This window comes from Protopterus annectens, chromosome 4.part0, assembly GCF_019279795.1.
Source record: "Protopterus annectens isolate FY-2018-M chromosome 4.part0, PAN1.0, whole genome shotgun sequence".
Lineage (NCBI taxonomy): Eukaryota > Metazoa > Chordata > Ceratodontiformes > Protopteridae > Protopterus > Protopterus annectens.
Window position 1 is genome coordinate 170,776,396 of NC_056733.1, and position 26,861 is coordinate 170,803,256.

Consider the following 26,861-nt stretch of genomic DNA (forward strand, 5'->3'; position numbering starts at 1 on the left):
GGCTCTGACACTTGATGGCACTGTAGGGGAAGACAGTAGTGCCCATCCTCTCGGGAGGGTGCAGGTTCTGGCCAGTCTTAGCTGGTAGTCCCAGACATGATTCCTCCTGCTGCAAGAGAGGAATGGAGTCATAAGGTTGGAGGCCAGTGCAGGAATGACAAAGGCATGGCCACCCAGTCTGAAGATGGTAGCTCTTGATGGCCACATCACCACTCAAAGGAGGGAGTTTAGACCATTTACAAAATAGTTGTCATTGTTAGGATGGTGGTGAAGAGAACACTAAATTCCCTGATGTTTGCCTGGATGATGAACCCTCCTGGCAGCTCTCAGCCTAGGGGATTCTCTGCACTCCTACTGAATGAATGGGCTTGAGTCCACTGCAGGTGGGGGTAGGTCAATGATCTGCAGTCGGAGAGGGAAATGCACCTAGAGAGAAACAGCACCTAGAAAAAAAATGAATGAAAAAGCACACAAAAAACAGCATGCTTAAAGTGACTCAACAGACTGAATGCTGTTGATAAAGGACTTGACTAGACCAGATAATAATTAGAACCCAGTTACTTCAGAAATGCACAAGAGCAGATTATTTTTTCAACACCTTATTTTAATCAGGCCGACTACTACTCCATCTTCCTTAAGAAGGATTCCACAGTTAGAAATAGGGGTAAAAAGAAAATTTCCAGTTTAGAATTAGGTGGCTGTCAGGAAGAAAATGACTGCCATACTATGGGGTCACAGTCATAGGTTCATAAGTGTTTACTAGGCTAACAACCACAGGGGCCTTTTTAAGCCTAGCCATTCATCCCAAATCTCTGACAAGTTCTGCTACCCTTGATTAATGTAAGCATGGGCCTGGGAGATTAACCATTTAGAGGTCATCTGTGTCTATTAGAGACATTGGTGCCAAGCCAGGGAGGAATTTCCAGTTTCCCATCCAATTGCCCAAGTTGCATTTGAATTGGGTTAGGGAGGAACTCTGCTTCACATGGACGGGGAGCTTGTTCCATAGATGGGGTAGTCTCTGGGATACATACCTATCTCTCCAGCAGGTTCTATTTAAATCACAAGCAAGGTTTAAGTCTTTAGAATAGGTGATTCTGGTGCTCTTTGTTTTCCGGATCTGCTGGAGGTCCATCAGAGTGAGGATCTGACAATGCCCTGTAGGCCAGTCAGTGGGTTGTTTTTGTAGATAAGACATTTGAAACTTTGATTTTTAGCTGTGCCAGCTTTGTCAATATGAAAAGATATAACCAAAAATTACTGTTTCATAAAATGAAAGAAGAGTGAGCTACAAAGGTGAAGACTCAAACTATGGTCCTACAGGTAGTACAGTACTACATGAAGGCCAGTGCTTCACACCCCCACAACCCCCAAAGTGGGGAGCTTCACCCCCACAGCCCCCTAACTATATATACCGACTCCAAGATCAGTGGGGAAAAGGGTTTTGAAATACTGTGGTGTGTGAGATGGGAAAGTGTTGACCAACTAGTTACTTCCCCCACCTCGCATTTGCTGAAATGAATGTTTGATGACTAGGGTTCGATGTTTAGCTGTTAGATGAAACTTTCATATGATGGTTAAACATAGACTGGATTCATTTTATCTGTGGCAGATGAGGATAACGTGCATCTCAGTAACCCGGTTTTAGGTGCACAATGGGCTATTTGTGGGCTATGTGGTAAATTTCCAATGGTATGCCTGTTGTAGTAAGCTATTTGCTTAGTGCGTGAGGTTTGATTTCTCTGTGCAGCTTTGTTTATCATGCTTTATGTTGTTAAACATGATATACTGTAAAGTGCCTTGCATTTGATTTACTAACCCAAAGCTTTTTAAATACATATATTTTTTGGTGGCTTGGGAAGGGGAAGAAAGGTAATACTTTTCTTAATTGTTTCTGCACTTCAGTGTTTCAAAACTTACAGAGATGGTTTCTGGTTTGTGGAAATTTACATAAAACTATAAACGTGCTCAAAGTTGTCCATGCCTTAATACACTCCCACTGCAGTTAACCCCACCCATTTGGCTGCTTCCTGCAGCCCCACCTTGCTTTGAAGTCATCAGCCAGCAGTGGATAAAAAGCCTTTCAGTTAAGGAAAACTTGTGCAGAGATTTTACTCTTTACTCAAAGTTTTTTGAAGACGCTGTTTGCTGTTTATATAGAAAACCTAAAGTTTATTTCAGTTGAGCTAGTCCTTCAGTGAGTAGCACATCTCAGCTATGTAACCTTTTAAATAAATTATGGGAATATGTGATCTAGATTATCATGTGGTTTGTGAGACAGTGGCTTGAGAGTTTCTAGAGCTAAATGTAAGGCATCCTTCACCTTTATTCTATCCTATAACATATATTAGTGGTTCCACTCTGCACTGCTGTGAGTTCATCTGTGGAAATGCATTTGTCTGTACTGATAAATGATATTCCTTTGTAGTCTTCTGGAGGTATTTTATTGTCTAAATATTATTCATCTACAGACTTGTCAGATTGTTCAAATGCATACTGTGTGATCTCTGTGGTATTACTGAAATATGTATCATCATCTTCTTTCGGCTGTTCCCGTTAGGGGTCGCCATAGCGGATCATCTGCTTCCATTTCTTCCTGTCCTCTGCATCTTGCTCTGTCACACCAACCACCTGCATGTCCTCTCTCACCACATCCATAAACCTTATCTTAGGTCTTCCTCTTTTCCTGTTACCTGGTAGCTTCATCCTTAGCATCTTTTTCCCAATATACTCAACATCCCTCCTCAGCACATGTCAAAACCAACGTAATCTTGCCTCTCTGGCTTTGTCTCCAAACCTTCCAACCTAGGCTGACCCTCTAATATACTTATTCTTAATCCTGTCCACCCTCGTCACACCCAGTGCAAATCTTAACATCTTTAACTCTGCCACATCCAGCTCTAACTCCTGACTTTTTGTCAATGCCACTGTCTCCAACCCATATAACATAGCTGGTCTCACTACCCTCTTGTAGACTTTCCCTTTCACTCTTACTGGTACTCGTCTGTCACAAATCGCTCCTGACACTCTTCTCCACCCACTCCATCCTGCCTGTACTCTCTTCTTCACCTCTCTTCCACACTCACCATTACTCTGAACTATTGATCCCAAGTATTTAAACTCATCCACCTTCGCCACCTCTACTCCTTGCATCCTCACCATTCCTCTATCCTCCCTCTCATTCACACACATATATTCTGTCTTAGTCCTGCTGACCTTCATTCCTCTTCTCTCTAGAGCATATCTCCATCAGTCCAGGGTCTCCTCCACCTGTTCCCTACTCTCACTACAGATCACAATGTCATCTGCAAACATCATAGTCCACGGGGACTCCTGTCTGATCTCATCTGTCAACCTGTCCATCACCATTGCAAATAAGAAAGGGCTCAGAGCCAATCCTTGGTATAATCCCATCTCCACCTTAAACATATCTGTCACTCCCACTGCAGACCTCACCGCTGTTACACTACCCTCGTACATATCCTGTACCACTCTTACATACTTCTATAACACTCCCGACTTCCTCATACAATACCACAACTCCTCTCTAGGCACCCTGCCATATGCTTTCTCTAAGTCTACAAAAACACAGTGCAACTCCTTCTGACCTTCTCTGTACTTCTCCATCAACACTCTCAGAGCAAACTATGTATAAATATATAAAATATATTGCATTTTCACTCCTATACAAGATGTGATATAAAACATGTGGTTGATGAAAACTATGGCAACCCATTACTATATTATATATTATATTATATTATATTATATTATATTATATTATATTATATTATATTATATTATATTATAGAATGGGCAACCACTATATCAGCACCTTGATTGGAAAATGAACATTCTCCAGCAGAGTGTTAATATACAAATAATGCCCTCTGAAAAACAAGTCCGCCACTTCATGGTAGAGTATTAAGTTGCCATGGAGCTCCGACTAAAAGAAAGTTAACAGTTGCCATTATTTTACACTCGCTATGCAGCATGTTTGCTGTTCAGTGAGTATAAAATAAAAAAAGAAAGTGTTTGCAAGTGTGTGTCTTTATGTTTGTGTGTGGGAGTGCATGAGAGTGCATGTGAGATTGATTGAGCTGTTATTTTACACTCACTTAAGGACCTTTTGCTGTTTAGTGAGTATTAAAGTAAAAGAAACATAAAAAAGGAAGAAAAGTGTGCATTTTTGTATGTGTTTATGTTTCTGTCTGCATGTGTGAGTCTATGCGTGGTTGTGTGAATTAGAGCAAAATTGTGTGTGTGTGTGTGTGTGTGTGTGTGTGTGTGTGTGTGTGTGTGTGTGTGTGCATATGTATGTATGTATGTTAAGGGTGAGGATGATTGACAGTGGCAATAGAAGCATTTAAAAGTTTTGCATACCTCTTGACCCCTTAGATCAAGGTATATTGATACAGCCTAAAATAAAGGGGGCACACCGGTTCAAAAATAAGAACAGATATTACTCATAAAATTTCAAACTTGCTTGAATAACAGGATTTGTGTTAGCATGCATTTTCTGAACTATAACTATGTTTCTATTGGAGGGGTTAAGATCGAGCAGTGAAAGCAGAAGTTAAGAGGTTTACATACATCTCCACCTCTTAGCTCAAGAAATCTGAATAAAGTCTAAAATAAAAGGGGAACAAAGGCTCAAAAATAAAAGGGGAACAAAGGCTCAAAAATAAAAGGGGAACAAAGGCTCAAAAATAAAAGGGGAACAAAGGCTCAAAAATAGGAACAAATAAATATTGAAATTATAAAGTTACAAAGTTGCTTGACTAACGGGATTTCTTTCAGTGTGCATTTTCTGTAGGAAATAGTCTGAAACTCAAATATTTGTCATTATGTAGTGACTTCAGTCCCCAAAGACTGGCAACAAGCCACACATTTTAGGTCTAAGGGACCCCCCTAAAAAATGAAGTAAATTTTAATATTTTTTGAAAATGTGATATTTTGGATGTAAAATACTTCCTCCAACACCATTTACATATACTACTACAAGTCTGAAACATTAGTGTATCAATTACTTGTAAAAAGCAAGGTGAGGCCGATGCCAATAAGGAGATGAAACAGATTCCAAAACAAAACTTGCAGGCACTAACCAACTCCAAAAAGCCACAAAAAAGACTCTGTAACGACCTTTGTAACGAACACTGCTTTATTGTTGACCTAGGTTTCGTCCTTACGAACTTCTTCAGAATACATTCTATCATTCTACCTTACTCTTTTATACATTGTTGATTATTCAATAATCATTCAATTGATAACCTAATTTCCCGCCATAAATTCTTAAAAGGGAAATGGCATTGTTTAAAACCTTACTATTTAAATACAACACATATTCATACATCACTACCTCATGTATACTTTTACTAAATTAATTATACATTTATATACTTAAAAATAACTTACAAGATATCCTAATAATTGATTTGTAAGTTTTATGTAAATACTTATTCTTCCAAATATATACAAAAAATCATTATGAATAATGTATTTATCCTATATATAATAATAGTATTTTATATATATACTGTCATAATATACTTAATTGGAACCTATATGTTGTTAAGTGTTCCTGTATAGATATTTTATGTACCATGATATCTATGTATAAAATATGATAAAAAAATATATATATATACTACTAGTGTATTTGGTTGTTATCAATTAACTTAACCATATTTCAATGGAGTATATGATGTGCATATTTCTTATTTAATACAATTAATGTGTATGTATTATTTTGTATGTATAGTATGCAACCTATTAGTTATTAAATCCATGATGTTTATATATTTTCATAAATTATTCCAATAATTTGATCTTATTGTATTATTACTAATGTGTTTGATAGAATTTATCATAATATAATATAATGTATATAGTTGGTATTATATATCATTTATTATATATTCTATTCAATTTTAATGCTGGCATTATGGTCATATATTCATTTATACCCGGAGGTATACATGAATTAAGTAATATTTGCCATTTTAGTTCTTCCATATCCAAGTGATACATAGTGATCCTTCCTTGTAAATCCTGTTTAATTTGAGTTACAACCATAAATTTAAATGTATGATCATTGTATTCCATAATGTGTCTTACTAAAGCATTACTATTTTTCTGATGCTGAATATCTAATAAATGCTCTTTAATTCGTTCTCTAAATTTTCTCTTCGTTTTTCCCACGTAAAAGGCCTTACATTGTTGACACAAGGCTATATATACTATATTCATTGTATGACAATTATAATGCCCATATATTTTTATGTTACATTCATTAATCATAATATTAGTACCTGTTTCATAAATATAACTACATGCTCTACATGTCCCACATCTAAAATTTCCATTTCTTACACTTGTATATTTTTCAGTATTTCTTTTATTTTCTAATATGTTTTTAAAGGAAGGACTCTTCTTATATACAAATTTTATTATTCCATTAAATATTTGTCTCCCAATTTTATCATTAACAAAGAAATCCCAATTTCTCTTAATAATATGTTCTATATCTTTGGAACAATCATCAAATTTAATAATATATAATGGGATGTTATTATAAGATTGTTGATCTATTATATCTTCATTATTGATTGATATTGCACCAGTTTTTAAAATTGCCGTATATATTCCATTTTTTCTTTTATTTATTACTTCTTCATATATTTGAACACAAAATTGTTCTGGGTATCCCCTATTCGTGAATAATTGCATGATGTATTTCATTTCTTCTAAGAAATCTACTTCTTCGCTGACCATCCTGGCTGCCCTGACCATCTGCCCCTTAACTATGGCTTTTTTCTGATGGCCAGGGTGCCAGCTATCAAAATGCAAGTACGCATTTGAAAATGTAGGTTTTCTATGTATTTTTGTTTTCAAAATGTTTGTTTGTTTGTCATGTGTTATATCTACATCCAGATAGTTGATATTATTTTCTTGGACATTATAAGTAAATTTCAGAAATTTTACTGTATTATTGATATACTGTAAGAATGTTTCCAATATATTTATATTGTTATTTGGATTCCATATGATAAAAATATCGTCCAAATATCTGGTATACATGATAAGATGTTCACGAAACTCTGTTGTAAATAAATAATTTTGTTCCCAATAACTCATTATTAAATTTGCATACATGGGGGCGCAAGGTGCCCCCATGGCTACCCCACTGATTTGTTGAAAATAACTACCTTCGAAAAATATGTAGTTATTATTAAGTACTATTTCCATTAAATTTATTAATATATTGATTTGATCTTGTTCATATAATTTTGTCAAAAATAGTTGTTCTTCTAGCCATAATAGGCCTACATCATGGGGTATAGTAGTAAATAAATTTACTACATCTATTGTGATGAAAACATATTCTTTTTTCATAGTTATTTGGTTGAGTCTACTCAAGAAATCCCATGAATCTTTTGTAATATAACTGAAAGATTTCATGCTTTCCTTAAAGAAATTATCCAAATATTTGCTTATATTACATGTGACACTTCTATTTCCATCTACTATAGGCCTAAAATCCAAATTATCAAGGCCTTTGTGTATTTTTGGTATTCCGAAGATACCACTGATTACTGGATGTTCATTTCTCAAAAAGTTATATTCTTTTTCAGTGATACCCCCTTGGTATAGCATGTCTTCTAACATTGTTTCAATTCTTTTATATGCTATATGTACTTGATTTCTACTTATTTCAACATATGTTTTACTCATTAACATGTTAGTCATGTATAAGCTGTAATCGTTGTAATCCAATATGACTATGCCATTACCTTTATCAGGTCTCATGACTCTTAATGTTGGATCATTTTGTACATCTTTAAGAAGCTGTTTTTCAGTTGTTGTAATATTAGCATATTTGTTATATTTGTATTTCTTATAAAATTTTCTTATATCATATTCACTTCTCCTTTCAAAATACATAATTTCATCATTCATGGGTGGATTGAATAGACTTGGTTTCGTGAACATTTTATTTTCCCCAGCTTGACATTCAATGTTGTTATTAAAGTATACCTTTAAATTTAATTTTCTGGAAAATAACTTTAAATCTAATATAGATTGTACCATATTGCCTTTAATACATGGGACAAAATTGAGTCCTTTTGAAAATAAGTCAGCATGTGCTGCTGTAATACCCTTGGAAGAATAATTATATATTTTGTAATCTTTCTTTGTATTTATTATAACACTTGGATTACATAAAAAATACTCATTATGTTCTGTTGTTATATTCATATTCGAACTTACTGATATATCTACATCATGTAGTTGCATACTATTGTCACTTTGAATAATATAATTATCTGGATTTTGATTTATATGAAAATTGACTAAGTAATTTTGATTATCTAAACTTGCTGTTACATACACATCTCCATTTTTATCTCTTGCATTATACCCATCATTGCTTAAGTTGTCTTCGTTGTATTGATACGTACTTAATTCTAGTAATATATTGTCATGCTCATTATGATTTTGTACTTGAAGCAATTGAGTGTTGAAACAGCAACCATTGTCATATTCTTGTACATTACTATCATCATATATCACAATCATATCAGGTACATAATCATCAGAAGAAGACGTTAAATTAATGCAGTTGTCCTGTGTACAGGCAGATTTATCTTTGAAGTTTATACGGGACTTACTCACGGTATGGTGTTGTTGTTCTAAATCTACCATTGGAGAAAGTACATAAGGTTCTTGGATAACACCCCTTGCTGTCTTTGGATTGGATTGGAAAATTAACATTCTCCAGCAGAGTGTTAATATACAAATAATGCCCTCTGAAAAACAAGTCCGCCACTTCATGGTAGAGTATTAAGTTGCCATGGAGCTCCGACTAAAAGAAAGTTAACAGTTGCCATTATTTTACACTCGCTATGCAGCATGTTTGCTGTTCAGTGAGTATAAAATAAAAAAAGAAAGTGTTTGCAAGTGTGTGTCTTTATGTTTGTGTGTGGGAGTGCATGAGAGTGCATGTGAGATTGATTGAGCTGTTATTTTACACTCACTTAAGGACCTTTTGCTGTTTAGTGAGTATTAAAGTAAAAGAAACATAAAAAAGGAAGAAAAGTGTGCATTTTTGTATGTGTTTATGTTTCTGTCTGCATGTGTGAGTCTATGCGTGGTTGTGTGAATTAGAGCAAAATTGTGTGTGTGTGTGTGTGTGTGTGTGTGTGTGTGTGTGTGTGTGTGTGTGTGTGTGCATATGTATGTATGTATGTTAAGGGTGAGGATGATTGACAGTGGCAATAGAAGCATTTAAAAGTTTTGCATACCTCTTGACCCCTTAGATCAAGGTATATTGATACAGCCTAAAATAAAGGCGGCACACGGTTCAAAAATAAGAACAGATATTACTCATAAAATTTCAAACTTGCTTGAATAACAGGATTTGTGTTAGCATGCATTTTCTGAACTATAACTATGTTTCTATTGGAGGGGTTAAGATCGAGCAGTGAAAGCAGAAGTTAAGAGGTTTACATACATCTCCACCTCTTAGCTCAAGAAATCTGAATAAAGTCTAAAATAAAAGGGGAACAAAGGCTCAAAAATAAAAGGGGAACAAAGGCTCAAAAATAAAAGGGGAACAAAGGCTCAAAAATAGGAACAAATAAATATTGAAATTATAAAGTTACAAAGTTGCTTGACTAACGGGATTTCTTTCAGTGTGCATTTTCTGTAGGAAATAGTCTGAAACTCAAATATTTGTCATGTAGTGACTTCAGTCCCCAAAGACTGGCAACAAGCCACACATTTTAGGTCTAAGGGACCCCCCTAAAAAATGAAGTAAATTTTAATATTTTTTGAAAATGTGATATTTTGGATGTAAAATACTTCCTCCAACACCATTTACATATACTACTACAAGTCTGAAACATTAGTGTATCAATTACGTTACATCAAAAATATATAAAAAATATATAGTAATAAAAACACAATTTTACATACAACCCATTCTCTAAGCAGAATAATGTGTGCGTTACTGTGTAAATAACACCCTTCCTGTTGGGCAATATTGCTTGCTTATATTATATGTTCACACATATATACAGAATGTGTTATAATACATTTCTGAGTGATGAAAACTATGGTGAACCATTCAGGCTGTAACTGTCAGGCAATATATATATATATATATATATATATATATATATATATATATAAAATCATTATTTTTGGATATAAATGAACAATATTCACTAAAAACATGTTGTGCATTACAATTAAAGTGTTACTAAGAAGTATTCACTGCACAAAGAAAGATTCTGATGAGAGGATTGCTACAGGTAGATCAGATTTGCTCTTTACCTGTACCATAGTGGATATTTCTAAGACGACTAGTGTTGTCATTTGCTTTATATATACCTCTTTTATTGCAAGAGCATACTGACATCTTACTCTCATTCTTTCACTTCTATCTTCTGATAATGTTAGTAGGAATTTCAGTTATTTGTAGTTTACCTCTTTCAGTTTGTAGGAATTTATTCTTAAAAATTATGCATGGGTGAAATGTTCATAGTCAGGGAGTTATGCTGATGTCTTTCAGCAGTAATATAACCGAAGCTTCTCACATACCCTGAATGAAATGCTTCAGGCGCTCACAGAATAAGTATAAATATCTTGACAGAGTGGGAGGTTGAAATAATGGTTAAGGTGTTTACCTTACAGACACAAGGTGCAGGGTTTGATTCTCACATTGGGTAATTGGCTAGGCTTTAAATGGCCCACAAGGGCAGTTAGCCTAGTATGAATCTATGAACTATAGTGCCACAGTGGGTAAGCATGTTTTTCCCAGATAACCTTATTTTCTTTTGTATCTGGCAACATTCACAAAGGTCTGTCCTTCTAGACACAGGGTAAAAATATCAGAAAGTACAGTGAACTTTGACAAACCACTTAAAAGTGACAACACACTCACAAATTTCTACAGTTTCGGTATTTTTTCTGCCATTTTTTCACTTGTGTGACATGGGTAGATCTCATTGATTCAACCTTTCTGTGGTGATCAGGTAGGAATATGGTTATATTCTAGGATGATGCATATGAACAGTCAGTTGTGAATATTCATTTATAAAGATGAATTATCCAATATGTCACGGTAAAGCAACAATTAGCAAAGAAGTGTTTAAAATATTTTAGGAATGTAAAACCTCTTACAAAAATATGCACATATTTTATAGCATTTTGGAATGTATCTTTCAACATAAAATAGTTGATTTATACACTATGTATAAAGCATCCTTAACTTATGGGTTCCTAGTTCTTACAAAGCTTACCACCAATGAGAAAATTGAAAAACTCAGCCACATCATCCAGTACTGGTGGGACACTAATAATGGTCTTCACTGAGTAGTTTTTTATCTCATATCCTCGGTGAAAATTTGTGAATGCCTAGCTAGAGATGCAGAGTGGTTTTAAAAGTTGCTTGGGCAGTACTGTGCTTGACAAGAAAAGGCAGCCTATTCCAGAAACAGAGAGCACTTTCAGTTAGCTACTTGTAGTGCCATCTGCTGGTGATGATGTAATAGTGTGGGCATATGTCTTTAGAGTGGGTGTTTGCTTTATTGCTGGCAACTTTCTATGTTAATGAATATCTTTAAATATTCCTCATGTACTCCAAATACTGCCAAGCTTACTGCCCACATGCTGAGTTCACCTGAAGCTGCTCTTCACCACAGCTAAAGTCACGTTTTGGACATGAGAATGCATGCATAAGAAATGAAATGGCTATCCTGCATGCATTCTCACCTTGCAAACAACAGGGAGGGGAGATAATAGGGTTGTACTAGGCAAGTGCTGTCACAGTGATACCTCTCAACTGTCCCTGATTTTGACACAAATTTTAGCTCTGTCCCTCTCAATCCCTCCTTCATAGGTTCATAGGTGTTTACTAAGCTAACAACCACAGCGGCCTTTTTAAGCCTAGCCATGCATCCCAAATCTCTGACAAGTTCTGGTACCCATGATAAGTGTAAGCAAGGGCTTGGGAGATGAAACATTTACAAGCAGCAGCCTGGGAGATGAACAGTTTACAGGCTGCCTGTGTCTATTAGAGACACACATGCCAAATCAGGGATGAATTTCCTGTTCCCCATCCAATTGTCCAAGTTAAACTTGAATTGGGTTAGGGAGGAACTCTGCTTCACACGGAGGAGGACCCTGTTCCAGAGATGGGGTAGTCTCTGGGATACATACCTGTCTGTCTTGCAGATCCTATTTAGATCACAAGCAAGGTTTAAGTCTTTAGAATGGGTAATTCTGGTGCTGTTTGATTTGTAGATATGCAGAAAGTCAATCAGAGTGGGGTCTGACAATGTCCTGTATGCCAGGCATTGATCTCCCTTCAGCAGCCTGTAGGAGACAGAATACAGGGATAGGGCCTTAAGGCAGTCTGCATAGAACATGTTACTTATGCCCTATATTCTTTTAGTGACGGACTTCTGTGGTTGTTCCAATTGTTGGCTATGCCTAGTTAGGGACTCCTGAAAATGGTGACTTTTGGAGACATGGTGGTGAGTTACACTTAATAAACAATGACAATAATTAGTTATAGACTTCTTTTACTTTAGAAATTGTATATTAATTCACATTAACTTATTCTGTTAACATATCAAGTTAACAGTACAAATAAGTATCCCTGATTATTTCTGGATTGTCTCTGATTCTGTTGACATTTTTCCATATTTAGTTGAGAGCTATGGTCACAGTTACATGAACAAATGTAGGTCTGAGTTGTCCAGTCTGTGAAATTGGATGACACATGGAACACAGTATTGTGCTTGTGCTTGACTCTTCATCTCCTCTTGGGGCAGTTTTCCTCATCCAGCTGTGCTGCCTCCCCCCTCCTGCATGAACCCCTCTTACAGATGGGACTTAAACAGGCTACTCGGCTGCATTGTACTTGTACATTCCCATTCACTGATCTTGTGAGCCCAATTCCTGCTTTGGAACTGGGTGCAGAGTTCTGCCAGTCCTTATTAACCTACACAGCTGGAGGACTGACAGACCCATATCTTATGGCATCAGACATCACATAACTGCTGGGGGGATAGCACACCACCTTACCTGTTAACTTTTTGAAATCAAGCCTGAGTGCCTGAGTGCCATACACACTCTAGAAGCTAAACAAGTCTTTCAAAGCTAAGATTACCAACATATTTTAAGCAGACAGTGATAGGTGGAACAAGAGAGAAGGTCTGGGTGTTAACTGCATCAGCTGAGCAAACCACATCAAGTAATATTCCCCATATGATGGCATAGACACACACACGTTTTATATATATATATATATATATATATATATATATATATATATATATATATATATGTATATATACACACACACACATATATATATATATACACACATATATATATATATATATATATATATATATAAAATGTAAGATAACACATGCAAAACACTATTAGAACAATTGCTATGAGGAGGTAAGCACTGAGCAGTAGAGTTAATCTGCAAGGAGAAATAAATTAAAATATACAGAATAACTACTTGTTAATTGGGTAAGCCCACTGGATACACAATCCCTTTTCAGGGGCAACCCACAAACAACATCTGGGTATGTGACATGCTCAGTTACACCACAGGCAAATAGAGGCTGTGGGAATCAAGGTCCAGACTGCTGCAGGCTCCAGATCTTAAAGCACATAGTCTTAACCCTCCACAATAAACTGCCAGGTGAAAATGCTTTTTATAGCAGAGCACTCACTACAATTTGCCAGGCAGGTAATGTTATTCACCTAGATGAGTTTGGTTTGGTACTGAGTACATTTCAGAGAAGAAAGAAATGCTATTTTAAGTGGTGTACAAAGAGAGTTAGGCAAGGTAAGTGGGCTATTTGAGTAAGTAGCTTATTCAGGATGGTTGAAGTATTTTATGTATAGATGTGCTGGTTCTACATCATTTATCTGAGAGATAGCTCTGTAAGATTAATAGAATGATGGACCTTGTTTTCTTTCAGTTTGTCCCCAGAGCGAGGTGTGTAATGAATGTTGGTGGAAACTTAAGAGGCGAATGATTCTCTTTAAGTGGCTAACTTACAGTTTATCCTGGTAAAAAGATTACTGAACTGAATAAGACACTTCTATACAATACCTGTTATATACATTATAAAGAATGAAATATTAGCGTTGTTAATTACCAGTCTGCAATGTCTAACAAGTACTTTTCATAACATTCTTTATGGATATCTAATGATGACATGATCAAATCACAGGTTAAATTATAAATAAAAGCAAATATATGATATAGAATAAATTAAACAGCATAAAGTGTTTTGTCATATTTGGTAAATAGTTAATGCTGTTTTGTCATATCTGGTACATAGTTAATATAAGGTTATATCTGAATTTAGACTATGGAAACAATCTATAAATGTAAATTAGAGTTAAATCTAGCAAACTTATTGTCTAAAAGGATTTATTGTATTGCATTAAATGTTTGCAGATGCAGAGTTAGGAGATTCAGTATTAATTTTCTCAAAAATAACTTACCATTTTGTGAGTAAAAAAAAAACTATTTCAGCTGTGTATTCACTTACTGGATAATACACTCAGCCATTGGCTATTTGTCATATAAGATGTATCAGAAATATGGTATCTTACCTGGGCAACACACAGTCTGTTTGAATGAGGAGACATACTGTAGCCTTCTCCTCCATGGCTGCTTGGAGACACAGGGAGAAGATACTGGCTGTTTGGAGAGGGAGGCAAGCTGATGTGCTGTGGACTGTTCCTAGATCCAATTGGAGAATGCTGTGGTGAGCACTGTGGACTTAAGAAGGAAGACGACAGCAGGTTTCCTTGTCCGTGCACTTCCATGCACAAATTATTTACAATACTGGGAATCTGAGGAGCTCCACTGCTACTCAAGTTCCTTGCAGACTCATTTGTTGGACATTTGGGTGCAATATGTCCTGATGAAAATGGGCAACTAGATACTACATTTTCTTGTTTAATTGTTATACCAAAGAAATGCTGAGAAGTTTCCTGCTTTTCATGAGGACTGCTGCCCCTCTTTTGTTGTTGAAGTTGCATTTTTAGTTTCTCCACCTGCCTTTGTTCTTGCTGTAGCTTCCAAGTCAATTCATTAATAACCTTTTGCTTTTCCACCAGCATCTTGTCTTTGTCACTGTCAAAACTTTCCAGCTCAGACTTTATGCTGCCTCCATTTCTACTACTTGTCAGGCCTTCCTCGGGGCTTAAGTGGGCTGGAGAGGGTTGTAGACCAAAATGAGGAGAAGAAATGGTCCCATCATTAAAGGAGTCAGACAAAGAACCACCTATGGAGAAATCTGAAGATGCTGGGGAAATGGGTGGAGTAGAACATGTGCTGTTGAACTGATAGCAGCTGTTAGGTAACCCATTGCTGGTAGGCTGTGACTGGTAGCTTGTAAGGGAGTTAGCTGGTGTAACAGGGAAAGTGACAGTTGTTACATCACTTGATATCAATGCTGGGTTGTTAGTAAGGTCCTGAAAAGGCCTCAGCCTCTCCATTAGAGCAGTTTTTGTACCAGATACTGGTAGACCTCGTATTCTGAGTTGCTGTCTCAATTCAGACACCTTGGATAAAAAAAAATGCTTGCATTAGTAAATATAAAATTGCAGTTCATTTTAGCCAGCATATAATGAAAAGCTGTTTAAAAATGACATTTCATTAAAAATAAATTTCATTTACTTTTTATTTTATTTATGTTTTAAGACTAGCTTGTTATGTGTACTGTCTGTCTTTACAATCAAGTAAATAGTTATAAAGACTGTTCAGACATATGGATTATACAGTTTCAGAAATGAAACTGTTTTCGACTTCAACGTATACAGACTGGAAAAACTTTGAATTTGAAAAGGCCAAACAGTAAGCCAGGCATAGGTCATCCCTCAACAATCTACAGTAGACTGAGTAGAGGGAAAGGGCTTTAAGGCACTCTGCATAGGGCATGTTTGTTAAGTCTTATATTCTTTTTGTAAGGAACCTCTAAGGTTGTTCTAGTTGCTGCATAAGCCTGGTCAGGTACATACCAAAGGCAGCATTGTACTATATGATTGGTCTGATAAAGGCAGAGTACAGTGGGATAATGACCTCTTTGGACCTAGATGCCACACACTTACTTATAAGTTGTGCGACATAAAAGGATTTTCTCACCACTGTGATCGAAGGTAAGGTTATTATTTGCATACATATCTATATTCCTGACCACTGCAACTCTTAGGGGCATATTATCAACATGGTAATTAGCCAGGATGGTTGACTATCATGTAAGTAATGTCAGCATTTCCTTTTTTAAAAAGAAAAAAAAAAAAGTACATAGTAAAAAAAAATAAGGCAATTAAAGTACATGCTCCCAAATAAAATTCCAGTCATCCCAAGTCACAAACACACTGAGAAGCCCTGAACTCCTACAATATGAAAGACAGACAGAAAAACTCCAGCTTTACTCTGTAGCATATCGCCTACTCCAAGGTGATCTCTGCCTAACATATAAAGCTATGTCAAACCCAGAGCTGTTGGACATGCTACACCTAAAGAAATCCCAGTCCCTCTGAGCTACACGCTCTAGGGACCTAAACCTTGTCACCACAATAAACAGGACATGCTGGAGGGATAGATTCCTGTCCCAGAGACTTCCCATACTCTAGAACAGGCTACCCATCTATGTCAAGCAACGTTCTTCATTAGCACTCTTCAAGAAAATCTTGATGAGTGGATGGGAAATAGGAAATACACCCTGGGGATCACTTCTGTGTCTCTGCTCGACAGTGGCACAGGAAAATAACTTTCTTGGGTGGTGTAAGCCAGGGAACCTTGTTGGCTAGGCTTATGTAGCCCCTTGGGCTGATAGCCTAGTACCTACCTATGAACCTATAAAAAAGTATATATTTTTAATAGAACATTGATAAATGTACTACCTTTCTCGTCTGTGTTCCTTCCCTTTGAAATTCAGAAATATTAATTCCTTCAATCATTTTTCATGCATATAACATAAAGAAAATGTATGACTAATGTAATGAATCTCTCTGAAGTATGAAGGAAAAGCAATACAAACAGGCAAAGCATACAATGCCACTGAAAGCAATCACAAGCACCACCCATTTTTTTTCATTTTTAATTGAATTCATTATGCGTTACAAAAAAAGTATGATTAGGTCAGCATTCCAGCTTTTATTTTTTATTGCTCTCAAATGGATTCCGAAACTTACCACTTCATTTTAGTTTGCGTTTGAGATGATTTTCTTGGAATCAGTTTTTCAAAAATGTAACACAGGATTATGAGTTGTTCTCCGGTTCTAACGTGCTTATTATGTGTTCAACACATGGATGCCAAGGAATTCACTTCGAGAGCAAAGCTTGAGAAGTGAATCTTGACATCCACATTGAGAACATATAATATTAAGTTCCAATCAGTGATCTGATTGTAATTCTTTGTAGTTGGGAACTGCTTTACTCCTTTATGTATTCCCTGTTTAAGGGAAATAGTTTTTTCCGCAAATACCATTTTAATGAGTGTTACTTTGTAGACAGCAGACAGAAACAGAGTTGAAATGAGCCCATTTCATGTTCTTCTGCTGTTATTTACTGGTTGACACTGTGAACTCTTACTGGCTAGCATGAGGCACGGTCTTAACAGCATTGTTAAGCACCCTTCTAAGTGTGGTTAATGTTGGGTCTTGTGCTATAGTAGTGCCAAAACGGGAAGTTGTTTAACTGATTTTTGAGGATAATAACAATGCTCCATGCACTACACAAAGGATTATGCATGGGTTGTCAGTCATAACTGGCTCATTATGTGTTCATGACATAGATGCTGAGAAATTAATCTCAAGAATGAATCCTGAGAATCTTGGCATCCAAGAAAAAACACATAATAAAGGGTTATGATTGGAAACCTGATCATAATTCTTAGTAGTGCATGGAGCTTTATCTGCTCCATGTACTACTTGTTACAGGAAAAAAGATTGCTATGTATTTTGCTGGCTTTCAAAGCAGTAAAGCACTTAGCAAGTGCTGTCTGAAAGAAAGTGTAAGAGATTATGTTATGTTAGAAAAAGTGAGAGACACATTATCAGCACAGGCAACAGGCAGTAACAAATCTGTTTTTTATTCTACTGCTGTTGTTTGCTAGCAGTAGTGGCCGATTTAACTGCCTAGTGTGATAATTCATCTTAACAATGGAATCAGGGGATTCTTAACGTTTATTAGGTCTTGCGCTATAGAAGCTCTTAAATGGTTTATCTTTTTCCTGATATTGGAGAATAATAACCACACTCCATGCACTTCAGTATGATGATGATCTGCTCCTTAATCATAATCCATTATACAATAATATGGGTACAGTCTAAACAAGTTGTTAGTGATGTGGGTATATTGTAAATAAACTAAATATCTGATATTTAAGCTAGGATGTGTGTTTTATTATACCCCTTTGTCTATGTCTAGTTAGCTGAAGATAAATATAACGTTTTGTCTTCTGTGTTATAGTTAAACCATGATACTGGAAAAATGTATATATAATTTAAAAAAACTACTATGGATATGTCCACCTATATATGCATTCAGCAAGTACTCTACCTTTTCTGAGACATGACTTGGTATCATCATCATAATAAACACTACTCCAGGATAATGTTTTGTGGCGAAGGAAACATTTTTTAATGTACACAATCACAGGTAGTTTCTTATCCATGGTATATTTGTGAAGAAGAAATTCATTAGTGACATGTAAACAAGGGTCAGCAGGATGATTAATGTATGAATTCATGTTAGATTCCATGACAGGATGAACAGAAACTAAAATAAGTGCAAAGAAAAACACATATACACACGTGCATGCATATACACATGCACAGCTTTTTTTACATGTATATCAAATAGCATAAACAGGCTGATTTGCAAAGTGAAAACAGATTAAAATAATTAAGAGCCTGCTAGGTTCTAAGCAATATTTTAATTTGATATAGTAAATTTCCTATCAGTTATATTGCCATTTGTGAAAGCATGCTAAGCTTGCTGTTGGCTCCATGTTTTTAAGCAACATAATTAAAATTCAGACTTACTTTCAGTTCATCTAGATTGGATGGCAGTGGCCCTAATCGTAAGGATGAAATGCTGTTCTGTCCTGGGAAGGATGATTTCATTGGAGAGCTGCATGTACTGTTAGCGGAGTTAGGCAATGAACCTGAATTTCGTATCACATCACTTGCTTGCCTATAAAAGATGAATTTCTGAATATAAATTTTCACTGTACTCATTGCAAACAAAGCAAACTTTTATATATTTAACCATAAGTGTTTCCCGATAAAAACAACCATGCAAATTGATTAAATGCAATTGCTGCTGCAACAAAAACTTCATGTGTGAAAAAATCTAGCCCAGTTACATCAAAGTATTTTCTTTACTATTTACTATAGAAGTTTGGCGCTCATTCATGCTTGAAAATACTACAAAGTGGCAGAGCAATTGCTTAACCAGCTGGTTTGCAGAGGCAGATGGTGCTGAATGCCTTTACAAGTCTTAACTTTAAAGGCATTGTCATTCCCTGCCATTCTTATCTCTGTGAATTCTTCTAATTTTGATGAATGATTCTTTCATTGGCTATTTTGTGACTCTCTACATCATTCGAATAGTTTTGATTACCTGATTGCTAAAATACAAATAGATTTAATGGTAACAGTGTTCCCACTTTATTAAATGCAGAGTGTTGTTATATTGCAAATTACTTACTCTTTTTAGGGGAGGGGGCAGGAACCTCGTGGATAAGCTGAAGTATATTAGGGTCATGTTTACAAATGAGGGTGGAGGGGTTCAGGAGACTTACCAAGTGAATGAATGAATGCATTGGTGTTGTCCTGGACATTATACTGACTGTAAGTAAGACATGAGTCATGATCCATAGGACTCTGTACCCCCATTTTCACCTATTGCTACAAGCTTTGCATAATGATTGAAGGGCTGTCACGATGCAAACAAGTAGAGGAAATTAAGGTCTTTCACAGAGTAGCTGTGTTCACTCTCTGTTACACAGTGAGGATATCCTCAAGGTGTAACACAGCCAGTTGAAGTGGCTTGGATGTTTAGTAAGGATATCCTCTGGGTATCTTCCATGAGAAGTATAGCTGGCATGGCCCACTGGGAGGATGCCCTGGAGCAGAACCAGGACACAAAGATTATATCTCCCAGATTGCCTTGAAATACCCGAGGATCACACAGGATGAGCTGGTGACTGTTGTTATGGATAGAGAAGGCTGATCAGCTTACTAACGCTAAGACTACCACCAAGAAAAGTGATTTACAAGATGTATGGATAAATGAAAGTCTTATGCCATTAAACAAATGCCACAATACTGCAAGACCTGCTTATTTTACTTGATATTACCTCTCTTATTCAAGCTATAAACTGAGAGCTAAAGGCTTGTAAAGTAGGATGAATATGTAGTTTGTACATCTCCTTATTTGTAGCGACAGAGCAGATTAAAGCTAAAAAGGCAGTCTACCCAAATACCATTCATAAACATTTAACTAAACATGCTTAATTTTATCTAAAAAGTTCACAATATTTAGAACCTGCATAAAACTACATTTTGGAAGTTTATTGTGTTGACACAGTAAGATCGGTACAGAAAAGGGTGCTAGTATTTTATATATAAAGTGTTTCTTACTTGGGTTTTGGTTGATGGTTTGGTTGGTAACTGAAATGCTGCTGCTGCTGATTCTGACGATTATGCTGCAGAATTTGTTGATTGTGCTGTGGATTTTGCTGATTCTGTTGTGGATTCTGCTGATTGTGCTGCAGATTCTGCTGATTGTGCTGAGGATTCTGACGACTTTGCTGCTGCTGACTGAGAATCTGTAACTGTAGGAAGAGTTGTTGCTGTTGCAAGAGCCTAGCATAGGCAGAATCCATAGGTGGAGGTGAACAATCTGCTTTCTGGTCTGGTGGAATGTACTGATGGTACTTTAACTTCTTCACTTTGGGTTTGATATCCTTCGGTTTCTTGTGGCGATTTTTTTCACTGGAAGATTTAGACTATTAAAAACAAAACCATATGTTTTAAGGTGCCTAGCATTTTCTGTATTTCTTAGAATAAAGTCTGAATCTTGAATCATTTAGGCATATTTTATTCTTTGTGTTCTACAACATTATTAATTATACTTTGTAAGTTTATAGTATTGTTGAAATATAATATGAGAAATGAGAGTATAATGTGATGCTCTAACTTACAAAAAAAAAATCACAGAGAGATTTCTTCCTGACTGTTCTCAGATCAGAATAAGAGTATCATTTTAAAGATCACCTTGTATGACTGTGAGTTTGGAATGCAAACAGGGTGTATACACTGATCTTCACAGAAAGAATACCATGGAAACATAAGGACCACCCTCCTGAAATGACAACATATAGACCCCCGAGGACTGACTTTTCCCAAACACCAGGAAAAGAATGTGGGAACCCAAAGCTGTGCTTTGACATGACTGAAAGATTTTATTGCTTATCATTTATACCCCTCATTTCATCCAGGAGATGTTCTAGCTGTGTTGGTCCCTCTCCCCAATCTCGTTGTGGTCAGTGTTATCTCACACACTGCTGTTTTTGACTGCTGCTCTTTCCTGGTACATTATATAATTCCAGTGCATAGAATTCTTACCCCGTTTGGAAAATGAACCCATCACACTGACATCAACTTCCAGTCAAACTGTGGGAACACTGATGTTTAGCTCTGCTCCATTAATGTACACTTTAGTTTACTAACAGAGCTAGCGCTGTCTTGAAAGCTAAATTCTGGTCTCATTGTGTTAGGAAAAATACTTAAACCTTTTGTACATTGACGAAGGGGAATGAAGGAAAGACAGAAGGAAGGAATGAATAAACGAAAGGAGAAAGGACAGAAGGAAGGTGCAGATCAAGGCAAGAGTGTTCATACACAGAGCATCTGATGTCTTCTAACAACACTTTAACAGCAAGGAACTACCTGATATATTGAGAAATTTTACAATAAAATGTAAATATAAAAATCAAAAACACTATATCATTTGGCTCAAACATATAGAAAATGTTCAACAGGCAAAAGTGTTAAAGAAATGAAGATAGATCACTTTAATCAATGAGGAAGTGCGACATAAAATGCGACATGGACACTTTATCAGACTTTTATGAAATGACACTTGATCTCCTAATCTTCTGTTTTAAAGCTCTCACCAAGAACAATGGGAATTTTCAGTCATGTAGAATCCTGTACTTGAAATTAAGGAAACCATAACTTTGGTCCCTGAGATCATGAAAGTTGTATCACTCAGAATGAAAATATTCCCTTTATATCCTCTAATTGTTGTCTTTTCTCTCAAACATTTTATAGGGAAACCTGGAAGTTCCAGTTCTCCAAGTGTCTTCCATCTGGGTCACTAATGAATGCCTGGTCACATTGTAACCTTATGCCTATTGACTGCAATATACAATCTTCATAAATGTAGTATGAGACCATATACACTTCCTGCCACTCAAACAACTGATCACTGGCATAATGTCACTTCTTAGTGTGAAAGGACATCTGCCTGCATGAAACAGTAATTCACGGTTTTCCTTTCTTTTTTCTGCCTTCTGAAATGATCAGCCTGTAACTCAAAGATCATTATAATCTGAGGTCACCTTGACAGAGTTTGTGACATTAACCATCTTCACAGATGATCAGTCTAAACCTTAGATAAAGCACTGTACAACATATCTACCTTCTACAAAAGTAATAGTAGATACCCTTCCATATTCCATTTGCTGATCCAAAATTCTAAAATGAACTGTTGAAGCTAACTAAACAGTGTTAAGATATTTTTAAAATATCTGTACAGATTGTTCCCCATAAGGACAAAGACATATAAAAAGACGACACACGCTTGTAAGCATTTAGCATACAAGCAGAAAGAAAATGCATATTGCACTTTGGAAATGTGAAACAGCTACTACTGCACATGAAAATCATATTGCGGAGCATTATATCTGAAGCGTAAAAGCAGGTCAATGAATTAATTACCTGAGAGGAAATCATGATCTAACAACTAAGCAGTAAAATATTTATTAAAAATGTCATCTTAAATTTATAAAGGAAAATGTTATAATGCCGGGATACTCATCTTGCTTAGTACTGTGTGTTCTTGTTCATAAACACGAAACAGTCTGTCATGGGAAGTTTATATCCACTTACATGCTGCACTCCTTTCAAAGATTATAATTGTGCAATTTATTGTTGCTAAACTTGAGGTCAGATGTTCTTTTCTTTTGGAATGTTAATTTATGTATTTTCCGAAGAAACACTCGTACTTCCTAAAGTGAAGTTAATTTTCTATAAAAACAGCAAAGATATCAATATCACTAAAATGAATAAGAAAAAAAAAACCAAGCATTTCTTTACTTGCCAGGTACTAACACCCCATGGCTTTACCTTTAAGTATCACTCAATGATAATAATAATTAAGGGTGAAACTGATGCGTTTTTCTTTTCATTACCTTGTTACATATGCTGGTGGTAGCACTGCCGTTTTCTTGTCTTCCTTTTTTTTCTTTGTGTTTAATTAGTCACTGAGCATTGTGTTACTGGCGTAACCCTTGCTATATGTTTCAAAGGAAAATGTATTCCAGGATGTGGCTAGGACTGGGGGACTTGTGGGGGAAGGCATCACTATTCTTCATTATCTAGTATTTCTTATTCTAAAAATGAAGGAAATTATCCCAAATTCAGTCATATTCTAATATCTAGAGAGAGCAGAGGCACGTCTATGTTATTAAAATCAAATAACCTTTTTTCCTCCTAAGATTTCAAATGACCTGGTAATAAGAGTACAACAGCTATGAGGAAGTTAAACAGTCTGGTTATGTTTTAAAGCACACATGCACACAGTTTAGGCACTTGTAGGTGAAGGACTGTTTTTATTTCATGAGTTTTTAAGAGGTGATACTGGGTAAGGATATAACATCAAAATGGGGTGTCCTGATCTGACTATGGTTGTTTGATACTGCAGGTGCAATACACTATAGTCAGAAAGTTAACAAGAAAGTACAGAACTGCCCTACTGAATAATGACAGATGCAATCCTTTAGCTAAATATAGATTGAGCTGAGAAGGAACATGGTCTCCAAAAAGGTTATATTTTAGCAGCAAAGTCCTGAATAGCTTTTAACAGATGTTTTATACATTTTGCTGTGTGATAAAAAAGTAAAAGGAGGTTCTCCTACGAAATGCTGATTCACAAAATGCCAAGGAAATCCAACATTGAAAACAAATGACTGAACATCTAAATGGCAAAAACTCAGAGTAAATGTTTTTTGCACATTGCAAGCTTCTCATCCTCACACACACACACTTTATATATATATATATATATATATATATATATATATATATATATATATATATATATATATACCAACAGCAGCTGCACAATGATGAAGAAGGCAGAAATCTATAAAGACCAAGGAATCAGTGCCACTGCACACAGAGACCAAGGAATCAGTGCCAGTACACACAGAGACCAAAGAATCAGTGTCAGTGTGTACAGAGACCAAAAAATCAGTGCCAGTGCGCAGAGACCAATGAATCAGTGCCAGTGTACACAGAGACCAAGGAATCAGTGCCAGTGCACACAGAGACCAAGGAATCCATGCCAGTACACACAGAGACCAAGGAATCAGTGCCAGTGTACAGAGAGACCAATGAATTACTGCCAGTGCATACAGAGACAAAGGAATCAGTGCCAGTGCACACAGAGAACAAGGAGTCAGTGCCAGTATGCACAGAGACCAAGGAATCAGTGTGAGTGCACACAGAGACGAACAAATCAGTGCCAGTGCACACAGAGACCAAGGAATCAGTGCCACTGCTCACAGGGACCAAGGAATCCATGCCAGTGCGCACAGAGACCAAGGAATCAGTGCCACTGCTCACAGAGACCAAGGAATCAATGCCACTGCTCACAAAGACCAAGGAATCAGTGCCTGAGCACACAGAGACCAAGGAATTAGTGCAAATGCACACAGAGACCAAGGAATCAGTGTCAATGCACACAGAGACCAAGAAATCAGTGCCAGTGCACACAGAAACCAAGAAATCAGTGCCAGTGTGCAAAGAGACAAAGGAATCACTGCCAGTGTGCACAAAGCCCAAGGAATCACTGCTAGTGTGCACAGAAACCAAAGAATCAGTGCCAGTATGCACAGAGGCCAAAGAATCAGTGCCAGTATGCACAGGGACCAAGGAATCAGTGCCAGTGCATACAGATACCAAGAAATCAGTGCCAGTGCACACGGAGACCAAGGAATCCATGCCAGTACACACAGAGACCAAGGAATTAGTGCCAGTGCACAGAGAGACCAATGGATTACTGCCAGTGCATACAGAGACCAAGGAATCAGTGCCAATGCACACAGAGACCAAGGAATCAGTGCCAGTATGCACAGAGACCAAGGAATCAATGTGAGTGCACACAGAGACCAAGGAATCAGTGCCAGTGCAAACAGAGACCAAGGAATCAGTGCCAGTGCACAACGAGACCAAGAAATCAGTGCCTGTGCACATAGAGACCAAGGAAGTGGTGAAAATGCACACAGAGACCAAAGAATCAGTGCCAATGCACACAGAGACCAAGGAATCAGTGCCTGTGCACACAAAGACCAAGGAATCAGTGCCAATGCACACAGAGACCAAGGAACCAGTGCCAGTTTGCACAGAGACCAAGGAATCAGTGCCAGTGAGCACAAAGACATCACTGCCAGTGCACACAGAGAAGCAGCACCTGCAGTGACTTCCTTTGGAAAATGGTTATCAATGCTCTGCTCCTCTGCATCTTAGGAAATATTATCTTGCCAACCATTGATATTCCAGAAAAGGAGCTATGCTGAACATGCAAAATATTTAAGGATTAGCTTTTAGTCATCCCATTGTACCACTGATCAAGGTTTAAATGTGAAAATGCAGTACTGCATTAGGAACATAGTTAATGAAATATCATTAAGCCATGAATTAAGAGGACTGAGTCATAATAAAACATGCATATGGATTTTGAGACAAATATAATAATGAAAGCTGAAGATGGATACAACAGATTATTACATCAACAAAAGAATGATACAATTTAATGGAATTAATGAGCCAACAAGAGGCATTTTTTGAAACAATTAAAGTCTGAAAAATACATTTTTGTTATGAAGAAAAGGTAGATGTCATTTTACACATAACTTGCAGGAAAATCACCAGGACTGGACAGAATACCTGAACAGGTGCCCATGAATGTCTTGCTGTAATATTATTATATAATGAAAAGAAAGACTTGTTAGCAGACAGTGATGGAAGAATCTCTTCACTCCCATGTGGCTGTGGGGACAACCTGATCATACAGTAACATGTATAAAACTGTTATATAAATCTCATTTAACAGTATTAGATGTCAACTGCACTGAACACTACATCCTTGCTGTCCTTGGGGCCTGCTGTTATACATCTCCTTTAATTATGTTATACTGCATATTAGTTATACTGACCTAGAGATAAAGAGGTTTGTATAAGCAGAAGATGAGGAAATGATAATAACAGCTTTCACGGTGACATGTAGTTCTTGGAGAAGGGTTCGTTGTAGAAACGATTATAGAAACAATATGACCAATATCATTATTCTTTAATCATGTAGGAGCTAAACACACTTAAAAAAATATCTACTAGGAAAAAAGTGCACTGGGGCAATTGAAGAAAATATCAGTGAATTTTACGCATGACTAACCCACTGGTCTAAGGGGTTTGTTCCCTAACTTGAGACAGTAACATGGGCAGAGGTAGTC

The 26,861-nt window shown here is 36.5% G+C and overlaps 1 protein-coding gene across 5 annotated transcripts in view; it reads right to left on the reverse strand.

Moving 5' to 3' along the window:
• Positions 1-26,861, reverse strand: part of MYOCD (myocardin) — a 191,388-nt gene that overhangs the window by 22,289 nt on the left and 142,238 nt on the right. For all 5 annotated transcript variants that reach the window (XM_044068157.1, XM_044068156.1, XM_044068154.1 and 2 more), the window contains 3 exons: positions 20,704-21,071; positions 19,102-19,252; positions 14,656-15,612 (listed from right to left, as the gene is read on the reverse strand). In XM_044068157.1, coding sequence (XP_043924092.1) covers positions 14,656-15,612; positions 19,102-19,252; positions 20,704-21,071 — 1,476 coding nt within the window. The remainder of the gene's footprint in view (positions 1-14,655; positions 15,613-19,101; positions 19,253-20,703; positions 21,072-26,861) is intronic.